Source organism: Astatotilapia calliptera, chromosome 16, assembly GCF_900246225.1.
Source record: "Astatotilapia calliptera chromosome 16, fAstCal1.2, whole genome shotgun sequence".
Taxonomy (NCBI): domain Eukaryota; kingdom Metazoa; phylum Chordata; class Actinopteri; order Cichliformes; family Cichlidae; genus Astatotilapia; species Astatotilapia calliptera.
Genome location: NC_039317.1, coordinates 20,699,924 through 20,719,247, shown reverse-complemented (window position 1 = coordinate 20,719,247; position 19,324 = coordinate 20,699,924). Strand labels below are relative to the sequence as shown.

General features: G+C 41.1%; 1 protein-coding gene across 1 annotated transcript in view; it reads left to right on the top strand.

Moving 5' to 3' along the window:
• Positions 1-19,018, top strand: part of tanc1b (tetratricopeptide repeat, ankyrin repeat and coiled-coil containing 1b) — a 103,405-nt gene extending 84,387 nt beyond the window's left edge. Inside the window, exons 9-20 of the mRNA XM_026144295.1 lie at positions 5,227-5,231; positions 5,891-6,093; positions 6,732-6,810; positions 11,774-11,907; positions 12,091-12,214; positions 12,317-12,492; positions 12,699-12,831; positions 13,548-13,577; positions 13,681-13,772; positions 14,250-14,396; positions 15,880-15,980; positions 16,070-19,018. Coding sequence (XP_026000080.1) covers positions 5,227-5,231; positions 5,891-6,093; positions 6,732-6,810; positions 11,774-11,907; positions 12,091-12,214; positions 12,317-12,492; positions 12,699-12,831; positions 13,548-13,577; positions 13,681-13,772; positions 14,250-14,396; positions 15,880-15,980; positions 16,070-17,660 — 2,815 coding nt within the window. The 3' untranslated portion in view covers positions 17,661-19,018. The remainder of the gene's footprint in view (positions 1-5,226; positions 5,232-5,890; positions 6,094-6,731; positions 6,811-11,773; positions 11,908-12,090; positions 12,215-12,316; positions 12,493-12,698; positions 12,832-13,547; positions 13,578-13,680; positions 13,773-14,249; positions 14,397-15,879; positions 15,981-16,069) is intronic.
• The last annotated feature ends 306 nt before the right edge of the window (positions 19,019-19,324 follow it).

Here is a 19,324-nt window from a genome sequence, read left to right as displayed (position 1 = left end):
TTTGAGCTCTTTGGATGTTGCCTCCTGTGTCAGCTTTGCCTTCTGCAGGTCTGCATTTCTCACTTGATCTTCTTTGTGCAGGCCTTCTAGCTGCTCATTTCTTTTCTGGATATCGCGGAGCGTACACTGCAGGTCCTCATGCGTTTTGTCTTGTTTTTGCTTTTGGGCCTGCATTTCTGTGTTTTCCCGCTTCAAGTTGTTGAATTCCAACAATATCCCCTTAATGAGCTCTGAGTTGTTTTTGGCCATGTGATCAATCTTTTTCTGCATGTGTGAGCATCGTTTTTCTAGTGTTTCCTTTTCTCCCTCCAGCTCACTTGTTTTGACCTTCAGTTCATCACAGAATCCTTGCAACTTTTGATTTTTACTCTCAAAGTCCTTGATAATGCACTTTTCTTCTGGCAGTCTTTCTTTCTGTTGCTCTTTCTCTTGAAGGAGGTCTTTATTTTGGACCAATGTTTGTTCCAACTCTGCCTTCACCATTCTGTACTTTTCCTGCATGCCTTGGAGCTCGCGCTGCAGGTCTTTTTGCTTTGTGTCCTGTTGTTCCTTCTGTTGGAGGACTTCTTTATTTTTTTCTTCAGCTTCATCAAGCTTTCTTTGGAGCAGGTGATTCATTTGGTCCATGTATTGCAGATCCCACTCCATTTTATCAATCGTCGCTTTCCTGCCTTGAAGCTGCTCGGACATTTCTTTAACTTCAGCGCTCTTTTTCTTGTTTTCTTTGATGAGGGATACAATCTGCTCTCTGGCTTGAGCAAACTTGATCCCCCAGCCCTCATTAATAATGTTGATGTCGGGCTGGCGCTGTAGTGTTTCTTCCAAGTGTTTGTTTTGTGCTTCCATCTGTAAGCACTTCTTCTCCAGGTGACATTTTTCTTCTTCAATTTGTCGAATTTTGTTCTGGAGATGGTTGTTTTCATTCCTACTCTCCTGTAATGCCCTTTGGATGGATAAGAGGCCATTTGGAGAAGTTGGCCGGCCACGCAAGGAAGGAGAGGCGGCGTAATCGTTTTGTCTCGGTTGCCGTAATCTTGGATACATGCTGGCGTTTGTATCCGATGACTCTGAGAGGTTTCCGAATGTTTCTGTAGTGAACGTTTGAAAGCTGCGAACACGAAGGCTGCGAAGTAACGAACTAAAAATTGCTGTTTGTCACCCCTATTTATAGAAAAACTTCAAAGGATCCTTGTGACATCCTTGTGACATCCTTGTGACATCATCACTCCTAAGCCAATCAGATTGTCACATGACATTTTGGAATGTGGAATGGGGATATGTTTTTTTTTAAACAGTTTTCAAATTTAACTTAATATTTAAGTGTTTCTTACTTGACCTGCTTAGTCGATTAAAAAGTTAATTGCCACGAACACCCCTAATGTTATATAACAGACCACAGAAAAAAGACAGGTTTTTTTCTGCGTGACAGAGCTATAATAAATGTTTTGTTTTTTTAATGATCCTACTTTTTATAAAAGGGAACATTATTTAAAGAAAATGTATTTAATTAAAAACTCTGTATTCATCTAAAGGGGTATACCAAGAAGGGTGAGCTTCCTGCTTGAAAAGGAAATGACCAAAATAAATGTATTTCTCTGCAATTACAAACTCTGTGTAAACAGTCTTGGTGTCAAAATAAAGCTAACACTGGTGAGATGTCATCAGAGCTGTAAATATTACTGCAGATGTTACTATGTCAAAGTTACTGTGACTCAAACATAGAAAAAATGATTTTTTATTTCCCTCACCTAATTTTTCAAAGTATTTTATAGCATATAACACCTTTGAAAATATGCTTTGGTTCACATTTAACTCCAGAAAATCATAAATCAAAATAGGGATATTACCTGTCCACAGATTCATGGTGCAGTAACTGCTCTTTTAACTGTCTGGTGTCTTTGCTTTGTTTGGTGTTTGTAGACATGGTTTACATGAGTTTTTAGCTGAGATTCAGAGGTTTCTGTGGACACTACTCATGTCAGCACTTATATTTCTGACCTCGTGTTATAATCGATTAAACGTGGTCTCCTCTCTTTTGCCCCCATTTTTGATGTTGTGGGTGCAAATGATCAGGCGTGACATTCTCATAATAAATCAGATAAAATACTGCAAAGAATTAATCCTGCATTTGTGTGATTGAAATGTGTGTGCAGTGACACTGTTTTAAAGATTTGGCCTAAATAATTCTGGAGTGAATGAGCCTAAACATGATGACCGGACTAATGACACCATATCACCTGTGACACTCACACACGCACGTATGACTTTGCCAGTTTCAGCTGAAACAATTTCAGTGTTTCAAACCATGTTCCAGAGTTTTTAGTTCACCGTTCATGAGGTTTCAAGAAGAAAATGAAAGACAGATCTGAATGTTTGAAAGTGTTTTGGAAAAACTCTGTAAAGATTAGATGAACAATACTCAAAGGATAAATTCAACTGTTTTATTTTGTTAGATAAGTTGAAAAAAAAAGTTAAACAAGCAAGTAAATAACGAAACAAGGTAAAACGAAGTAAGTTCAAAAAGTTAACAAGTAAATAACGAAACAAGGTTAAATGAGGTAAGTTCAAAAAGTTAACAAGTAAATAACGAAACAAGGTTAAATGAGGTAAGTTCAAAAAGTTAACAAGTAAATAACGAAACAAGGTTAAATGAAGTAAGAGCAAAAAGTTAACAAGTAAATAAAGAAACAAGGTTAAATGAGGTAAGAACAAAAAGTTAACAAGTAAATAAAGAAACAAGGTTAAATGAGGTAAGAACAAAAAGTTAACAAGTAAATAAAGAAACAAGGTTAAATGAGGTAAGTTCAAAAAGTTAACAAGTAAATAACGAAACAAGGTTAAATGAAGTAAGAGCAAAAAGTTAACAAGTAAATAAAGAAACAAGGTTAAATGAGGTAAGAACAAAAAGTTAACAAGCAAATAAAGAAACAAGGCAGAGGAGAGAAAACCCCAACAATCCCCTCTGAGCAAGCACTAGGCGACAGTGGGGAGGAAAAACTGCCTTTAAACGGGCAGAAACCTCCGGCAGAACCAGGCTCAGGAGGGGGCAGTCAACTGCCGGGACTGGTTGGGGGGGTGAACAGAGGTGGAGCAAGACGAGGCTACATCAGTTGAAGAAGCAGTATTGTCCCTCTACCGGAAAAAGCTGAAGAATCTTTTCTTCTTTTTCATGGACTTTTCCACGAGCGCCTTTTTGTCCAGGATGAGGGTTCTCAACTCCTCGATGGTTTCTGTGTTTTGCCTCTCTAGTTTCTTGCATGTTTGTTCCACCTGTTCTAATGTTGCTTGTGTTTCTTTAAGCTTTTCTTTGAGGTCTTTGGATGTTGCCTCCTGTGTCAGCTTTGCCTTCTGCAGGTCTGCATTTCTCACTTGATCTTCTTTGTGCAGGCCTTCTAGCTGCTCATTTCTTTTCTGGATATCGCGGAGCGTACACTGCAGGTCCTCATGCGTTTTGTCTTGTTTTTGCTTTTGGGCCTGCATTTCTGTGTTTTCCCGCTTCAAGTTGTTGAATTCCAACAATATCCCCTTAATGAGCTCTGAGTTGTTTTTGGCCATGTGATCAATCTTTTTCTGCATGTGTGAGCATCGTTTTTCTAGTGTTTCCTTTTCTCCCTCCAGCTCACTTGTTTTGACCTTCAGTTCATCACAGAATCCTTGCAACTTTTGATTTTTACTCTCAAAGTCCTTGATAATGCACTTTTCTTCTGGCAGTCTTTCTTTCTGTTGCTCTTTCTCTTGAAGGAGGTCTTTATTTTGGACCAATGTTTGTTCCAACTCTGCCTTCACCATTCTGTACTTTTCCTGCATGCCTTGGAGCTCGCGCTGCAGGTCTTTTTGCTTTGTGTCCTGTTGTTCCTTCTGTTGGAGGACTTCTTTATTTTTTTCTTCAGCTTCATCAAGCTTTCTTTGGAGCAGGTGATTCATTTGGTCCATGTATTGCAGATCCCACTCCATTTTATCAATCATCGCTTTCCTGCCTTGAAGCTGCTCGGACATTTCTTTAACTTCAGCGCTCTTTTTCTTGTTTTCTTTGATGAGGGATACAATCTGCTCTCTGGCTTGAGCAAACTTGATCCCCCAGCCCTCATTAATAATGTTGATGTCGGGCTGGCGCTGTAGTGTTTCTTCCAAGTGTTTGTTTTGTGCTTCCATCTGTAAGCACTTCTTCTCCAGGTGACGTTTTTCTTCTTCAATTTGTCGAATTTTGTTCTGGAGATGGTTGTTTTCATTCTTACTCTCCTGTAATGCCCTTTGGATGGATAAGAGGCCATTTGGAGAAATTGGCCGGCCACGCGTGGAAGGAGAGGCGGCGAAATCTTTTTGTCTTGGTTGCCGTAATCTTGGATACATGTTGGCGTTTGTATCCGATGACTCTGAGAGGTTTCCAAATTTTTCTGTAGTGAACGTTTGAAGGCTGCAAACACAAAGGCTGCGAAGAAACGAACTGAAAATTGCTGTTTCTCACCCCTATTTATAGAAAAACTTCAAAGGATCCTTGTGACATCCTTGTGACATCCTTGTGACATCATCACTCCTAAGCCAATCAGATTGTCACATGACATTTTGGAATGTGGAATGGGGATATGTTTTTTTTTAAACAGTTTTCAAATGTAACTCAATATTTAAGTGTTTCTTACTTGACCCGCTTAGTCGATTAAAAAGTTAATTGCCACGAACACCCCTAATGTTATATAACAGACCACAGAAAAGAGACAGGTTTTTTTCTACGTGACAGAGCTATAATAAATGTTTTGTTTTTTTTAATTATCCTACTTTTTCTAAAAGGGAACATTATTTAAAGAAAATGTATTTAATTAAAAACTCTGTATTCATCTAAAGGGTATACCAAGAAGGGTGAGCTTCCTGCTTGAAAAGGAAATGACCAAAATAAATGTATTTCTCTGCAATTACAAACTCTGTGTAAACAGTCTTGGTGTCAAAATAAAGCTAACACTGGTGAGATGTCATCAGAGCTGTAAATATTACTGCAGATGTTACTATGTCAAAGTTACTGTGACTCAAACATAGAAAAAATGATTTTTTATTTCCCTCACCTAATTTTTAAAAGTATTTTATAGCATATAACACCTTTGAAAATATGCTTTGGTTCACATTTAACTCCAGAAAATCATAAATCAAAATATGGATATTACCTGTCCACAGATTCATGGTGCAGTAACTGCTCTTTTAACTGTCTGGTGTCTTTGCTTTGTTTGGTGTTTGTAGACATGGTTTACATGAGTTTTTAGCTGAGCTTCAGAGGTTTCTGTGGACACTTCTCATGTCAGCACTTATATTTCTGACCTCGTGTTATAATCGATTAAACGTGGTCTCCTCCCTTTTCCCCCCATTTCTCTGGGCATGTGTGCTTAACTAGTTAAAATAACAAACATCTGTCTCCTATTTTTGTGTCACAAAAATTATTAATTATTATTAATGATTAAAGACTTATTAATTTGTGCAGTTTTCTTGTTTTGTGTGGTTGTTGTTTTTTGTCAAGTGGAGATGAATATCTTTAAGTTGATTTGTTCACATTTGCACATCTTTCTGTTTTAAGAGAAATATGTGTTTTGAGTTTGTACACTATATGCATATAAATCAACCATTTCCTTTTTCAGTGTTTTCGTGTGGTGCATTTTTCTCTGTTTTAACAAAAGGAGAACAAAGGACTTTTAAGTCGACCTAAGATGATTTGTTTCAATTTTTACATGGTCTTATTGAGGTAATGCAAATTGAAACATTCATTCTTTTTTTGGTAATGTACTGGAAAAGCTTGATAATGGACTTTGAAAGTGCGTAAAAATTACTTAAATTTGAAAAATGCGTCTGAACCATGCATACGGTATATTTACCTCACAGGTTTTTGCTGTTTCTGTTTATTAAAACCAAGAATCTTCTTTTTGCCAGGTTGATCATGTAGATAAGAGTGGCCAGTGTGCTCTGGTCCATGCTGCCCTACGAGGACACCTTGAGATTATCCAGTACCTGCTGGAGCTAGAATGGAGTGCTGAGGGGCAGCAGCAGGACTGCTCTCTGAAGAGCAAAGCTCTGCAGCAGGCTTTGATTGCAGCCTCGAGCATGGGGCACACACAGGTCTGACTGACACACATGCATGTATTTTACCAGATCCATAGACATAAATGCCCTTTTTTTTGTACTGTTTCTCGCTACAAAAGAAAGAAAACATGGATGTACAAAAAACATACTTTAAGCCACACAGGATCCTGGTTTTTCCAGTTTTAATAGTGAGACAAGACCTTTTCTTTCTTGCATGGTTTCACAACAGCCTTCACAAAGAATTTCTGATTTATTTTTTTTTTAAAGATCAGAAGGAACTATAGATATATAAAATAAAAATGAGCACACAGTGTTCTCTGTGAATATGACTCAAAGCCAGAAGTACTGTTCAGAATTGCATGTAGATTCACAATCGATAACAGTGCAGCGCCTTCAGCTGCCCCGGTGAGACGTAGACTCAAGGTTTAGTTTGGCTCCCTCGTTAGCTGGAATTGGCTCCCAAGGCCTGGATTAGAATAACATAACTGGGCCAAGTGAAGTCAACCTGCATGCAGAAAAGACCCTTTTAAAGTTCAACTATTTGAATGCGCGTTTTTGTTAATGTTTTTTAAGATTAGCATTTTGTATACTGTAACCTCTCAAAGGTTTATTTGATTTTTTTTTTTTTTTCTGCTGAAACAGCATGTCATTAATCTAAGTTTCTTTTTTGGCAGGTTGTGAGAGGCTTGCTGGCGTTGAATAATGAGCACGCTGTGCAAATTGATAGTCATGACACACTGTGGGGAGAGACAGGTATGTTCTCATCAATCTTTTTGCATTACACGGCTCTTTTGTACTATCACCAGCTGTTTTTGCATTCTGAACCACACTGCTGTAATTGAATGCTGCAGTGGAAAGTCCTGTATCTGTGCTCTCCACAGTAATGCTCTCTGTTTGATGCAGAGGTCGCTCAACCCAAATGTGGGTGCATTTTAATGGCTGTTGTAAGTCCTCCTGTGCTGTACTTTCTGGTAAAAGCATTACTTACTCTTGTCGTGTAGCTTTCTGCTTGGAATTCAGTCCACACAGTATTTTCCTTTTTTTTTTTTTTTTTAGAAAAATTGTCCCACTGAATTTTAGGAACAGTATTCCCTCGGTGCTTTATGTTAAAACAACAGCGTCGACTCCACAGTTGGTTTTATACGCTGCTAGTCCCACTCAGATTTAGAATGAGTAGTAGTTCCTGTTTTGTTTTTCCTGAAAGGATTATTTTGGACTTTTTAAAAGTTTGTCCTTCCCTCTGTGGGACAGTTTGTTTTCATTTGAAAGTGATTGAGGAGTCAAAGCAAAAAGCCATGTGGTGCTGCAGGAAACGGCATGAAGTCGGAAAAGCAGAAGGTGGCTGTCAGATTTAAGACGGGTTACTTGAAGGTTGTCTGACAGAAATGATACAGCAGACTGCAAGGCTGCATTGGCCGGGAAGCGTTCATGCATCATAATTTTTAGCCATTAAAGCATTACTACTTTGTCTTTAATGCAGTATTTTAACGGTAACTCATTACTTTTGCTGAACTCAGTAATCGCATTAGAGTGAGTACTTAATCATGTTATTACTTGTGTTCCACGAGTCTTCAATCTGAATAATGGCAGGGAAAAAAATCATTAAACATACAATTTCATCACGTGCACAGCATGGTAAATGGCCTGTATTTATATAGCGCTTTACTAGTCCTTAAGGACCCCAAAGCGCTTTACATATCCAGTCATCCACACATTCACACACTGGTGATGGCAAGCTACATTGTAGCCACAGCCACCCTGGGGCGCACTGACAGAGGCACTGACAGCAACCACCTGACGCCATTTTTAAAATACGAGACGAAAAAGATTGTCTTCAGTTTTTAAGTGTTTGACGTTTTTCGAATGTCTATAATCTGTGATGGAGAAAGGGAAAAATTTTATGTACTACATAAGATTTCTATTTTATGTCACAGTGCAGAGATCCAGATGTTCAATACAGATGGTTAAAAAGCACAGCTATGCTTTATTTTTCATTGATCCTAGTAATACTTGTGATGCATTATGTAAGAATGAGACACATGTGGTGTTAGAGCTTCAATATTCCTCACAATCATTAGTGCAGGTTGTGTTAAAACATTGGCCACATTTTTGTCATCATCATTATGAACATCTGCCCTGAGAGTCAAGTGTCCAGATAGCATTAGACAACAGTATTAGTTGTCGCTGCAGTCATAGTAGAATATGTATAAAGAAGAATTCTCTTTGTGTGTCTCTCAACTCTAACCCAGCAGGATTTAGCATTCAAAGTTGGCTGCTTTAAGAATGTAGGTCAGCTTCTTAGTGGAGAGGTTGTCCAAAGTGTGGCTAACTGCTGCTTGTTCTCTGTTAAATGACTGCTTCAGATGATTTTGCAGTGCTGGCCTGGGACAAAGATCTTTCCCTCTGAAATATAGATTAGATCTGCTTGGAGCAAAGTAAAATCCAATAGTACACGTGGCTTTCCAGTATTTGACTTTCAGCTCTTTTTAACAAAGTGGATGTTTAATCATTGCTATCACCTCACCTCTTCCTTCTAAAGTAATAACATAGTGGGTCACAGGTGGCAGTAGTCAGAGCTGTGGCTCCGCTGACCTGAAACACAGTGAGTCTTAACCCCTTGACCTGACCTTGAATTAACATATTTTTGCACCCACCTGGCACTCATTAAAACTGTGATCCTGGCTCATCTGTATTCAAGGGGATTAAATCTGTAAACAACAGTAAACACAGTTATGACCACAATGTAGATTTGTCTGCACTCAGTCATGCTTGGGGGGGAAAAAATGAATAAAAAAAGCTGGAATTTTGCTGCAGACATAAATTGAATATTTAGTGGTGGAGTGGCTGCACTGTCTAGAAATGACTAGATACAAACACCAGAAATGATTAGCGATGAAGCAATATTTGAAATCCCTTTGCTGCTATTCAGCTGCAGGTTTATTAATCCAATTGTTGTGCTGTGATGCAGAGAAGATGGAAAGCGAAAAAGAAAATTCAGAAATATCCCCTTGAAAACCAGCCTTTTGTCGTTGCCTCAGAAACGCTCCTCTCATAACGATGTGTGAAATGTTATAGCGTGTTTAAAATTCATCGGAGTATTACATCTCACTGCAAATAGACCTGCTGTCTCTTGTGTTTAAATAGAAGAAGATTTGATTGTACATCTGTGCAAACTCTATCTTTTAAAGTCCCCTCTTAGGATGCAATAAACCTCCCTGTTATGCAAAGAAAGGCAATTTACCTGCAAAGAGTCATTCTAGTTGTTGTAAGCATGACTGGCTTGTGGCAAAGAGCCACAGCATTGTTGTTTTGCATAAAAGCAATTTTTGTTACATATTTTGGTCTTTTTCTATAATTGCAAATGAAGTAGATACTACCGTTTATTTGGGAAGTGAACCCCCAGTTCCTTGGGTGAAAATCTTGCAAGATCCTTTCATCCACCATGATGTTGTCCCTATGTCGACTTTATTTAAATACTTTTTTGTCTAGCACAAGCTTTAGTATTTTGTGGTCTTAGTCCCTGAATTGCAAAGCTATGATCAAACAGCAGGATTCTTGACCCCAGAGGAAGATGTTGAAGGGGCAAAGCGACAAGGACAATATCAGTTATCCAAGAATCAGGAAGTTTGGTTTACTTAAAGAAATACAGCCGGGAATTAAGCTACACTTTCAAGCTCGGTCTTCATGAAGAAATTGTAATCATTTGAGTAAAGTGAATTCATTTTCATGTTCAAGAATTTGAAAATAATTGAGCTTTGTGACACAGCATGTCATCCTGCTGGAAGCAGTGTGATCATAAAGGGATGGTCAGCAGTAATACTCATGTTTGCCGTGTCGTTACTCATGTACGGTGGGTTGGGTCTCACCATTACACCACCAGCAGCTTAAACTGTTGATACAAGAATGGATGCATTCTTGTTGTTTATGCCAAATTGTGACCCTGTCGTCTGAACGTTGCAGCAGAACCAATTTTAGTGAGAATCTTGAACCTCTGTTTCCTGTTCTTAGCTGGCACATAGTGTGGTTTTCTGCTGCTGTAGCCCATCTGCTTCAAGGTTTGACACGGTGTGTGTGTGTTTAAAGATGCTCTTCTGCATACCTTGGTTTTAAGGGGTGGTTATTTGAGTTGCAGCTGCCTTCAACAAGCTGTTGAACAGGCAAAACCAAGTGATAATTGTTCAAAACCATTGTCTGGATTGTCTTTCATCATTTTCCTGCAACCGTGTTTTTTTCTTAAATTGACAGTCTGTCAGGTTTTTTTTAATGAAACTCTGAACAGTTCTTGTTCTGAAACTATTACAGGCACAAGCATGGACAAACTGAAATATTCCTTACTGTGGTTAGAAAGGCATTTGGCATTGTTTTGAGAAAAAATTTAAAAAAAAAAGGAGTTCCAGCTTTTTTCTTTCTTTTTTTTTTTTTATCTGCAAAGCTTTGCTTAAAATGTCAGGTCACGACCTCTCTGTTGTTGGTGTGTCTTGAGCTCTGCCAGCCTGGTTGCAGAATAGGGCTATTATACGTTTACCTAGTCTATCAAAGTGATTTAAAGACGCTTTGAAGGTGGCTTGTAGGTGGTCTGCACGGATAGGAAGAGGAGAGGTGAAATGCAGGAGAGCTGAGATGAATAGCTTTCAAAACACAAGATAAGGAAGGATATCTTTGCAAGTCGCTCTAAAACAATAAAAGTTAGAAAAGGAGCTCCTTATTCTGTGAGTAGGAATGTTGATAATCTTCTGTAGAAGCTCTTACTTTGAAGGTTCGAATAAATACCCTCATCAATATATGGAAAGGTCTCTGAGGATGAAGAACTTCTAAGAATAACGTGTAAAAACATGAAGAGTGCAGCTCTTGAGCTGCTGATTATATGTTCATTGTAGGCCACTACCATCCCCACTCTGGCTAACGCCGCTCCCTTGAGAACAAGCACAGCCTAAGTTTAGTTCCTTAGAGTCATTGTTCTGCTCTGTGCCGTGTGAGAGGATATCCATATTTTGAGCAGATGGAGGCTGGGATTGGTTGGCTCTGATGACTGTTCATCCAGATGGATGATGTCAGAGAGACAAGAAGGCTTAGCGGCACCTTAAATCTTTGTGAGAGCAAAGCTGCTCCGATTCTTAACGTTGGATCCCTCTTTGTTTGGATAACCAGCACTCATTTAAGACCAGTCCATCTGCTGACGAACTGTAAGCATCCAACACTTGAAGAATCTCTTTTCTTTACAAGCATCAATTAATACAGCGTTTGAGTTCCTTTTCTTTAAAATTAATTGGCTAATTCCAGTTAATCTCGGTTTGAGGAAGATACAAAACGTAAACAAGAACGGGCATTTAACACAGTTGCTTGATTTTTCTTGTCTAATGTTTGTCTGCTGATGCATGAAATGACTGAATTCTCATCTCTTTGTACAAGGCCGGGGGAACTTGAGGCAGGAATTTAATGAGTTTAATAAGCATAAACATAATTATCTGATTTAAAGTCAATTAGTAGCACGCTGCAGCTTACACTCCTTATTTTTCCAGAGATTCTGGAGTCACTGTTTCTATCTGAGCCGTACACAGTACTTCAAGGGTACTAAAGACATTGGATGCCTCTTTATTAGCAGCAAACAACACTGTGTACTGGACACATTTTGTTCGCTTTCAAAGTGTTTCTTTTACGATATATTAATAAGTAAATGTGTCTGAAGAAGTGCCTGTGTCCCCTTTCCTCACTTTAGCCTTGACGGCTGCAGCCGGTCGTGGCAAGATGGAGGTATGCAGCTTTCTGTTGGAGCAGGGGGCGGTGGTGCAGCAGGTCAACAGGCGGGGGGTGTCTCCTCTCTTCTGCGCGGTCAGACAAGGACACTGGCAGGTGAGAGTTTCTGAGTGGTTACAAATAACAACACTGCTTCCAACTACAGTTACACAGTGGCATCTTTCTCCAAACGTGTGGCATTTGATTGCATTGTGTGTCCTGCCCTCACAGTCTCCTGCTTTCTTAAATAACGCTGCGCGTGAGCTCTGTATAGCTGAACCTTATTCGCCTGTGTGTTAGATTGCAGAGCTGCTGCTACAGAATGGTGCTGACATTAACATCAGTGACAAGCAGGGCAGGACCCTGCTCATGGTGGCCGCTTGTGAGGGTCACCTGAGTACTGTGGAGTTTCTGCTTTCTAAAGGTGAGCGGTGCACCAAAGCATCATATGCCAGTTAGCTAGTTGTAGTCAACAGTGTGTTCATATGAAACAACTGTTTGTTTGTTTTTTCCATTGGTCTTAAAGGTGCATCTTTAACGTCGATGGACAAGGAGGGACTGACGCCCCTGAGCTGGGCATGTTTAAAAGGACATAAGAATGTGGTGCAGTTTTTGGTAGAGAAGGGTGCGGTCATCGACCACACGGACAAAAACGGACGAACTCCACTGGACCTCGCTGCCTTCTATGGAGACGCAGAGATTGTGAGTGAAATTGTTTTAAATTTGCTGAAACACACACACCCCCTCCAATATCCTTAGAGACACAAAAACACCACACGTCCCAATCTTTATTTAGCCTTAATTAACATTCCACTAAGGTTATTGAACACATACTGTTGTGAGTTAGCTGCACTCTTGACTGTGGATGCATTGTTCATGTTTTCTTAACCATCTGTGGCCTCCTATAGGTCCAGTATTTGGTGGAAAGAGGAGCAGTGATAGAGCATGTGGACCACAGTGGGATGAGGCCTCTGGACCGGGCCATAGGTTGTAGGAACACGTCAGTGGTGGTGACTCTATTAAAGAAAGGAGCAAAGCTGGGTAAGAACTCTTAAAAAATGCCTTGACTAAGGGTGAAACTGCTTAAAGCTGTATTTTGTATATTTATTACCAACATGTCAAATTGAGACTAGTGAGTGAGGGAAACCAGTACCAGTTTGTACAACCCTCTTTGGACAGCTTTACGCCTGTGGTTTCTACAAAGTGCCCGCAGAGTACTGTCACATCTCAGTAAACACAGAAAGACAGTATTTTGTTACGTTTCTATGTCGGGTTTGTTTCTGCCCTCTTCTGTATCTCATGGTACTAAATACAATCAGACAAAATTTGTGGAATGTCGTGGGAAAACTGTTTCCATTCCTGCTTTTCACTCACTGTGGGCGTGCGTGCGTGTGTGTACCCTAACTATAAAGAGTATGTCGGTCCCATTTCTCCCTGATGAGCTGCTTGGCTAATTTAAGAATGTGACTTATCACCCAAATGACATTCATAAAGCTACATTTCTGCAGCTTATCTTCAGCGCACTCTGCTGTCTTGGAGAAAAAAAATAGAGCTGAACCTTTAAATTTTCCTCGGCGCAGTCAGCGTGCATTTACTGATGAAAATGTGACATCATTTCAACTTAAGTGAGCCATAATTGTATATTGTCACACTGCACTTTGTAACACAATTTGCTTTCGCTTCAAATAACAACCCTTCCTGTCGCATGACCTCTCTTCTCTTCCTCCTAACTGTTAACTGGCCTCAATAAACTTAAGGCTACAGAACGTCTCCTTATGATCGATCAGGTACAATCTTTAGGTAACTTTACCTTGTACCAAATTAAAGAGAATACGATGTCCGTCTGTTCAAGCTGAAAACGGCACCATGAATTGCCTTCTGCTTCCGCAGGGAACGCTGCTTGGGCCATGGCTACTTCAAAGCCTGACATCCTCATCATCCTCCTTCAGAAGCTGATGGAGGAAGGAAACCTGCTTTACAAGGTATCTGAAATAGAAACTGATTCCTCTCGACAGTAAAGATGATTTTCCTGTTTTAATGAAATGCTTAAAAAAAACACAGACATGGCTCCTCCAATCTTTTTTATAAAAAGGAGTGGAGAAGGATGGTTTTTTCTTGCTTAGATAAATGTAGACAATGAATCGATGTGCATGTTTCATAGCACTCAACAAAGGTGCCGTGATCGATGTCTGACATTTAACAGATTGAGTTTGCAGCAGAAAGGACAAACCTGTCATGTGTAACTTGTTAGTGTGTGTGTGTGTGTGTGCGCGTCTTATCTGAGCTTGTCTGTTTGTTGTATGTGTGATTGATGAGAAGGGAGGACTTGAGCCAGAGAACAGCTATTGTGGGAGTATCTGGTGGATGCCTTGGCCTGCTTCTCTCCCCTACATTATTCCGCTTTTCCTTTGGTTCTCTCCTCTTCCTCACCACGTGTTTGCCCTTCATGTGTCCTGCAGAAAGGGAAGATGAAAGAGGCAGCCCAGAGGTACCAGTACGCCCTGAGGAAGTTTCCCAGAGAAGGCTTCGGTGATGAACTGAAGGCATTTAAAGACCTGAGGGTCTCCCTGTACCTCAATCTCTCCCGCTGTCGCAGGAAAACCAATGTACGTCTCTCAAGAGACTTTGATTTCTTCTTCATTCATATTTATTTATGAATGTGTAATAATATTGTTATTGATATACTGTGCAAATGTCGTGAACCCTTAATCGATATTTCAATTTTGGGCTCAAATCAATGTAAAGATATCTGTGGGAGGTCAGGATATTTGTAAAACACAGTGAAAGCTGGGTCGTGGTTTAGGGCTGGATTTCAGTCAGTATTTTCTTGTCACAACAAGTTTTCATCCACCATGTAAACCATGGCAGCACCCTGATTTTTTTTTAGCATGACAATGATCCCAAACAACTTACTAGTGCAGTAAAAGCATGCCTGGACAGAAAAAGAAACACCCAGTGGAACTCAATCAGTCATGGACTGGCCTCCACAGAGCCCAGACCTCAACAAGACTGAAGCAGCGTGGGATCATCTTGACAGAGAATGGACCAAAAGTCAACCAACATGCAAAGAAGAGCTTTGAATGATCTTCAAGAAGCCTGGAAACTGCATTCTTCAACACAACTTGAACCTAAGAAAGTTCAGGCTGTGTCGAAGAATAAAGGTGGTCACACCAAATGTTGACTTCAATGCTTGTTTCCTTGTGTAGTTGCACATGTTTCAATCAATGTGCACATTTCTCTATTAAACTATTAAAAATAATAATAATAAGGCCCCACTCAAGACCTTTGCACAGTATTGTATGCATATATTACTGTATAGAAAGGAAAGGAGGAAATCTGTGACTCTGCTGTGGTTTGAGTATGTGCAGACACAAGAAGGCTTGTTAGTGTTTAGCTGGTAACATGGGTGGTAGGGGTGGGAGAAGGGTGCAGATGTGCTCGGTAGGTGACTCAGACCCAGACAGTTCTAATGTCAGCTTCTCCGCTCACTCATGTTTTACAGAATGATGGAGTAATATTTAAGCTGGGATGTGCATTTTGAAAATGACACCAAAGAAAGCATCATGAAAATGTGAACATATGAAAGGTTTTGGGTTATTTTCCCCCCAGATAATAGTTTCTGCAGATTTAGTTTTGTTTACAGTCCAAAGCCCAAGTCTAGCAGGAAGACGTTTGTAGTGAGCCAGCTGTTTGTGCAATTACATGCCGCAAGCAAGAAGATATGAGGGAAACAGGCGGCACAAGGTTGTGTGTTTTCTACAATAAACTAACTACCTGGGGTGCCTGCCAGGCATTTTATCACTTCACATGGGGAGTATAAAGTGTGAGAGAGATGTTGCGTGGATCGCAGTCAGCCGTCATATAGTGTTTGGAAACATTGTTTGTGTGTGTGATACAAAACAGACAAAAAGGGGAAAAAATGCACTCAAAGCAAGAAAACTGTGACATAAAATGAAGTAAGTCACAGATGTTCTACTCTGTGACAGGAACTAAGTAGTGTATACTGGTTTCCATTATCACTATAGCAAGAAGAGAATAACAACTGGTTCAAAATCATTTATCCGTTTTGTTTTTTTGCCTCGGCTGTAGGATTTTGGGATGGCTGAGGAGTTTGCAACAAAAGCGCTGGAGCTGAAACCCAAATCCTATGAGGCCTACTATGCCCGTGCCAGAGCTAAAAGAAGCAGCAGGTAAGCGGTTCAGTAACTCCAGACCAGCGTTGTGTTGATGTTTTTATTTTATTTATGCCTCGGGTTACAATGCCTCTCTCCATTCACAGGCAGTTTACAGCAGCCTTAGCTGACTTACATGAAGCAGCCAAGCTGTGTCCCAATAACCGGGAAATCCGCCGTCTGCTGGCTCGAGTGGAGGACGAATGTAAACAGATGCAGCGAACTCAGACCAAAGGAGGCCTCGGTGGGGCTGCAGCTGCATCCAGCCAGGCATCAGGAGGCCACGAGTCTGACCAGGAGCAAGACGAAGGGCAGGACGACCCCTCAGAGCACAGCCTTGCTAGGAGTGTAGAAGGCCAAAGAGATATTCTTGAAGAGGAGGAAGAGGAGGAGGATGCCATGCAGCATGACAGGACAGGTGAAGCCTGCTGGTCCCAGAGCAGTTACTCTTTTAACAAAGTCTTACCCTCTGAGTCAGCGGCTGCCAGCATCAGTGTGGGACACCAGAATCAGAGTCTGAGCCCCAGCTCACCCCCAGGCCCCAGCAGGCTTCCTCCTCACAGGTACCCTCGTGAGCACCGGGATGCCCTGCCTCAACAGGGGCTGGTCCTGCAGCCAACCAAGCAAGCCCAAATTGTCAAGACCAATCAGCACATGAGTTCCATGCAGACCGGGGGAGGAGCCGTGGGGGGTCGCTCGGCAGGGGCCAAATCTCAGTACGCTCCCTCCAGTCCGTTACCCAGCCGACACATGTCCAGCATGCTGAAGCCGGGCCCAGGTATCGACATCGGCCCTCTGCCCACCCCAGCTGACGAGCCCATGTATGGGAACCGCATGTTGCTGGCAGCTGCCTCCTCTTCCATAGGTCACAGTTGTGAAAGTGAGAGTCTCCACTCCTCTCAAGCCTCTTACTCATCCTGCAGCAACTCTAAAGGTCTGGGCCAAGACAGGCTGTCTGCCCACTCCGCATCGTCCTTGGATGGCTTGGCCTGCTCTGGTCCTGGATTCCAGGGGAATCACTCAGAGTCTGGAAAGGAAGGGATGTGCGCTGCAGCGGGATCTCAGGGAGGCGGTGGCAGCAGCAGCATGCGTGTGTCTAGTTCCACCAGCAGCCTGGCATCAAGCAGCAGCCTGTCAGACAGCGGCAAGCTAGGTCCTGACGTTCGCACCAAGATCACTGACAAAACAAAGCACAGCCAACAGGGCAGCGCCGCAGCCGAGTACAAACCCAGGCCCTTCATGGGCATAACCGACAAGACAGCCCGTTTTCAGCAACAGCAGCAGCAGCAGATTCAACAGCAGCAGCACCACGGCTTGCAGAGTCACCCGAGCCTGCAGTCTATCGGTCGCAGCTGGCTGAACCACTCCTCCGACGGCCTCGTGTGTCACAACATGTCGACAATGGGCCTGCAATCTGTCGACGGCAAAACGGCGAGCTCATACCAGGAGCAGCACAAACCTCCACCACCTCAGGGTGGTATGGCGATGAGTAGCTTACAAAATGGCATGCATGCCAAGGAATTTGCAGAGAAGTTCTGCCAAGCTGCCAACTGTTACAAAGAGTCCAAGCCAGCACTGGCTATGCCACACACGTTAATGGACAGTAAGCCTAAGCAGCCTGGCCTAGCTCGAGATAATCCTGCCATTCACGTAGCTTCAATGAAACCAAAGCGATCATTTATAGAGTCGAATGTGTAGACAAGCGTCTTTTATCTCTCTTACAATCCTTAACGCACACGCGCACAGACACAAGGAAAAATCTAAAGTGAGAGGGACTTGTTTCATATTTTTTAACCAACCCCAGAGTGCAGTCTGACGTTAAGTCTTATAAGGAGTACAGTTTGCAAGCTGTTTGTTTTCCCGGGAATTCAGGCACCGAGCAGCGTGCAGAAGGCTCCAAATTTTTACTCGTCCCAATCTGCCGCTTCTGGCTGTCAGCTTTTGTTACATGACATGTCCGTCGTCGTTCAGCCAGGCTGGAGACAAAGCACTGAAGGAAGTATCCAGACATGTACTCTACAGTCCTGATCAACAAAACAGTGGCAATGAGCACTTTACACAGTTAGCAAGTGCTTAAACAACATATTCAGTTACAGCTTAATGTTATTACAGAGTAATTCATTTACGTCCATGGTGCTGAGAGCAAAGAAATACGGTCTCTTTAAAAATGATTGAGAACCCTTTGTTTTCTGCACACTTTGCTGCAATTGCTTTTAATTCAATTTGAATCAAATTGTCATTTTACACTCAGTAGCCCAAAAATGACAAAGTGCAAACACATTTGCTGAGTTCTTTGTAATTTCATTGAAAATCAGACACCGAAGCCTCTCATTCATCTGTTTAAATTTGCAAAAGAGCAAAGTGTGCACAAAATAAATGGATGTGAAGGAAGACGTAGTCCCCGGTGAAACGTTCAGAGGGTTTAAGGGACGGGCATTCCTGTGTTTTACGAAGGACGTTATAGATCCTCATGTTGTGTATATTATATAAATATGTACTTTTCCTTCTTTTCAGTGAAGGTCCATGTTAAGTGTATTGACAAGTTCCGACTTGTGTATCTCGAGTTTTAGGCACAATGTTGTTCAAATGGTGTTAAAGGTTCTAAAACAAAAAAGAAAAAAGCATTTGTTAAATATGTTTGTACATTATATAAAATCACCATTAACACTGAATTGAATTCCTTTCTGTATCTGCTTGTTGTTGCTGTCTAGTTTAATTTATTTACAGCGCCAATGGCTTGGTTAATTGTAAAAGCAATATATTTTATATAGTTATTTTTGCACAGCTACTAAGACATTTTATGATTCTCAGTGTTGAGATTTAAGTGCATGCTTCAATTGCAGTTTATATTACAGAGTGGAAAAAAGTCTATAAAAGCAGAAAAATGGTTTGGGGACTCAGTGCCATCAGTTCTATTTTATTATGTACATTAAATGCAATTGTTGCCATGTTTTCAGTATTGTGAGCTTTATTAGCTGTGATCACATACTGTAATTGAACGTTTTTGCCATAGCTACCATGGGAGAGAGAAATAAAGACCCACTGAGGAAACAAAATTGCTCTGTTCACTTTTATCCTTTGGGCTGATTTGGTGAAGCATCGGTCATAAAGATCTACAGGAGTGTAAACATAACTCTACCATGTGGTCACAGTTGAAAGCAGTTCAGCAGATTAACATAGCTCAACTTGTCCTGGTTGCACTATACACGCCATTTTCCACATACATTAGCCAAAGAATTAAAAGCTACTAGAGCCAGTGAGACTATTTCCATAGAAGCTGAAGATTTTTCCTCTTCTGAATTTCTGCTGTATTTGCTTTAGAAGCTCCACACTTTATCAGCCTAATCAAAAACTGAAGCTGC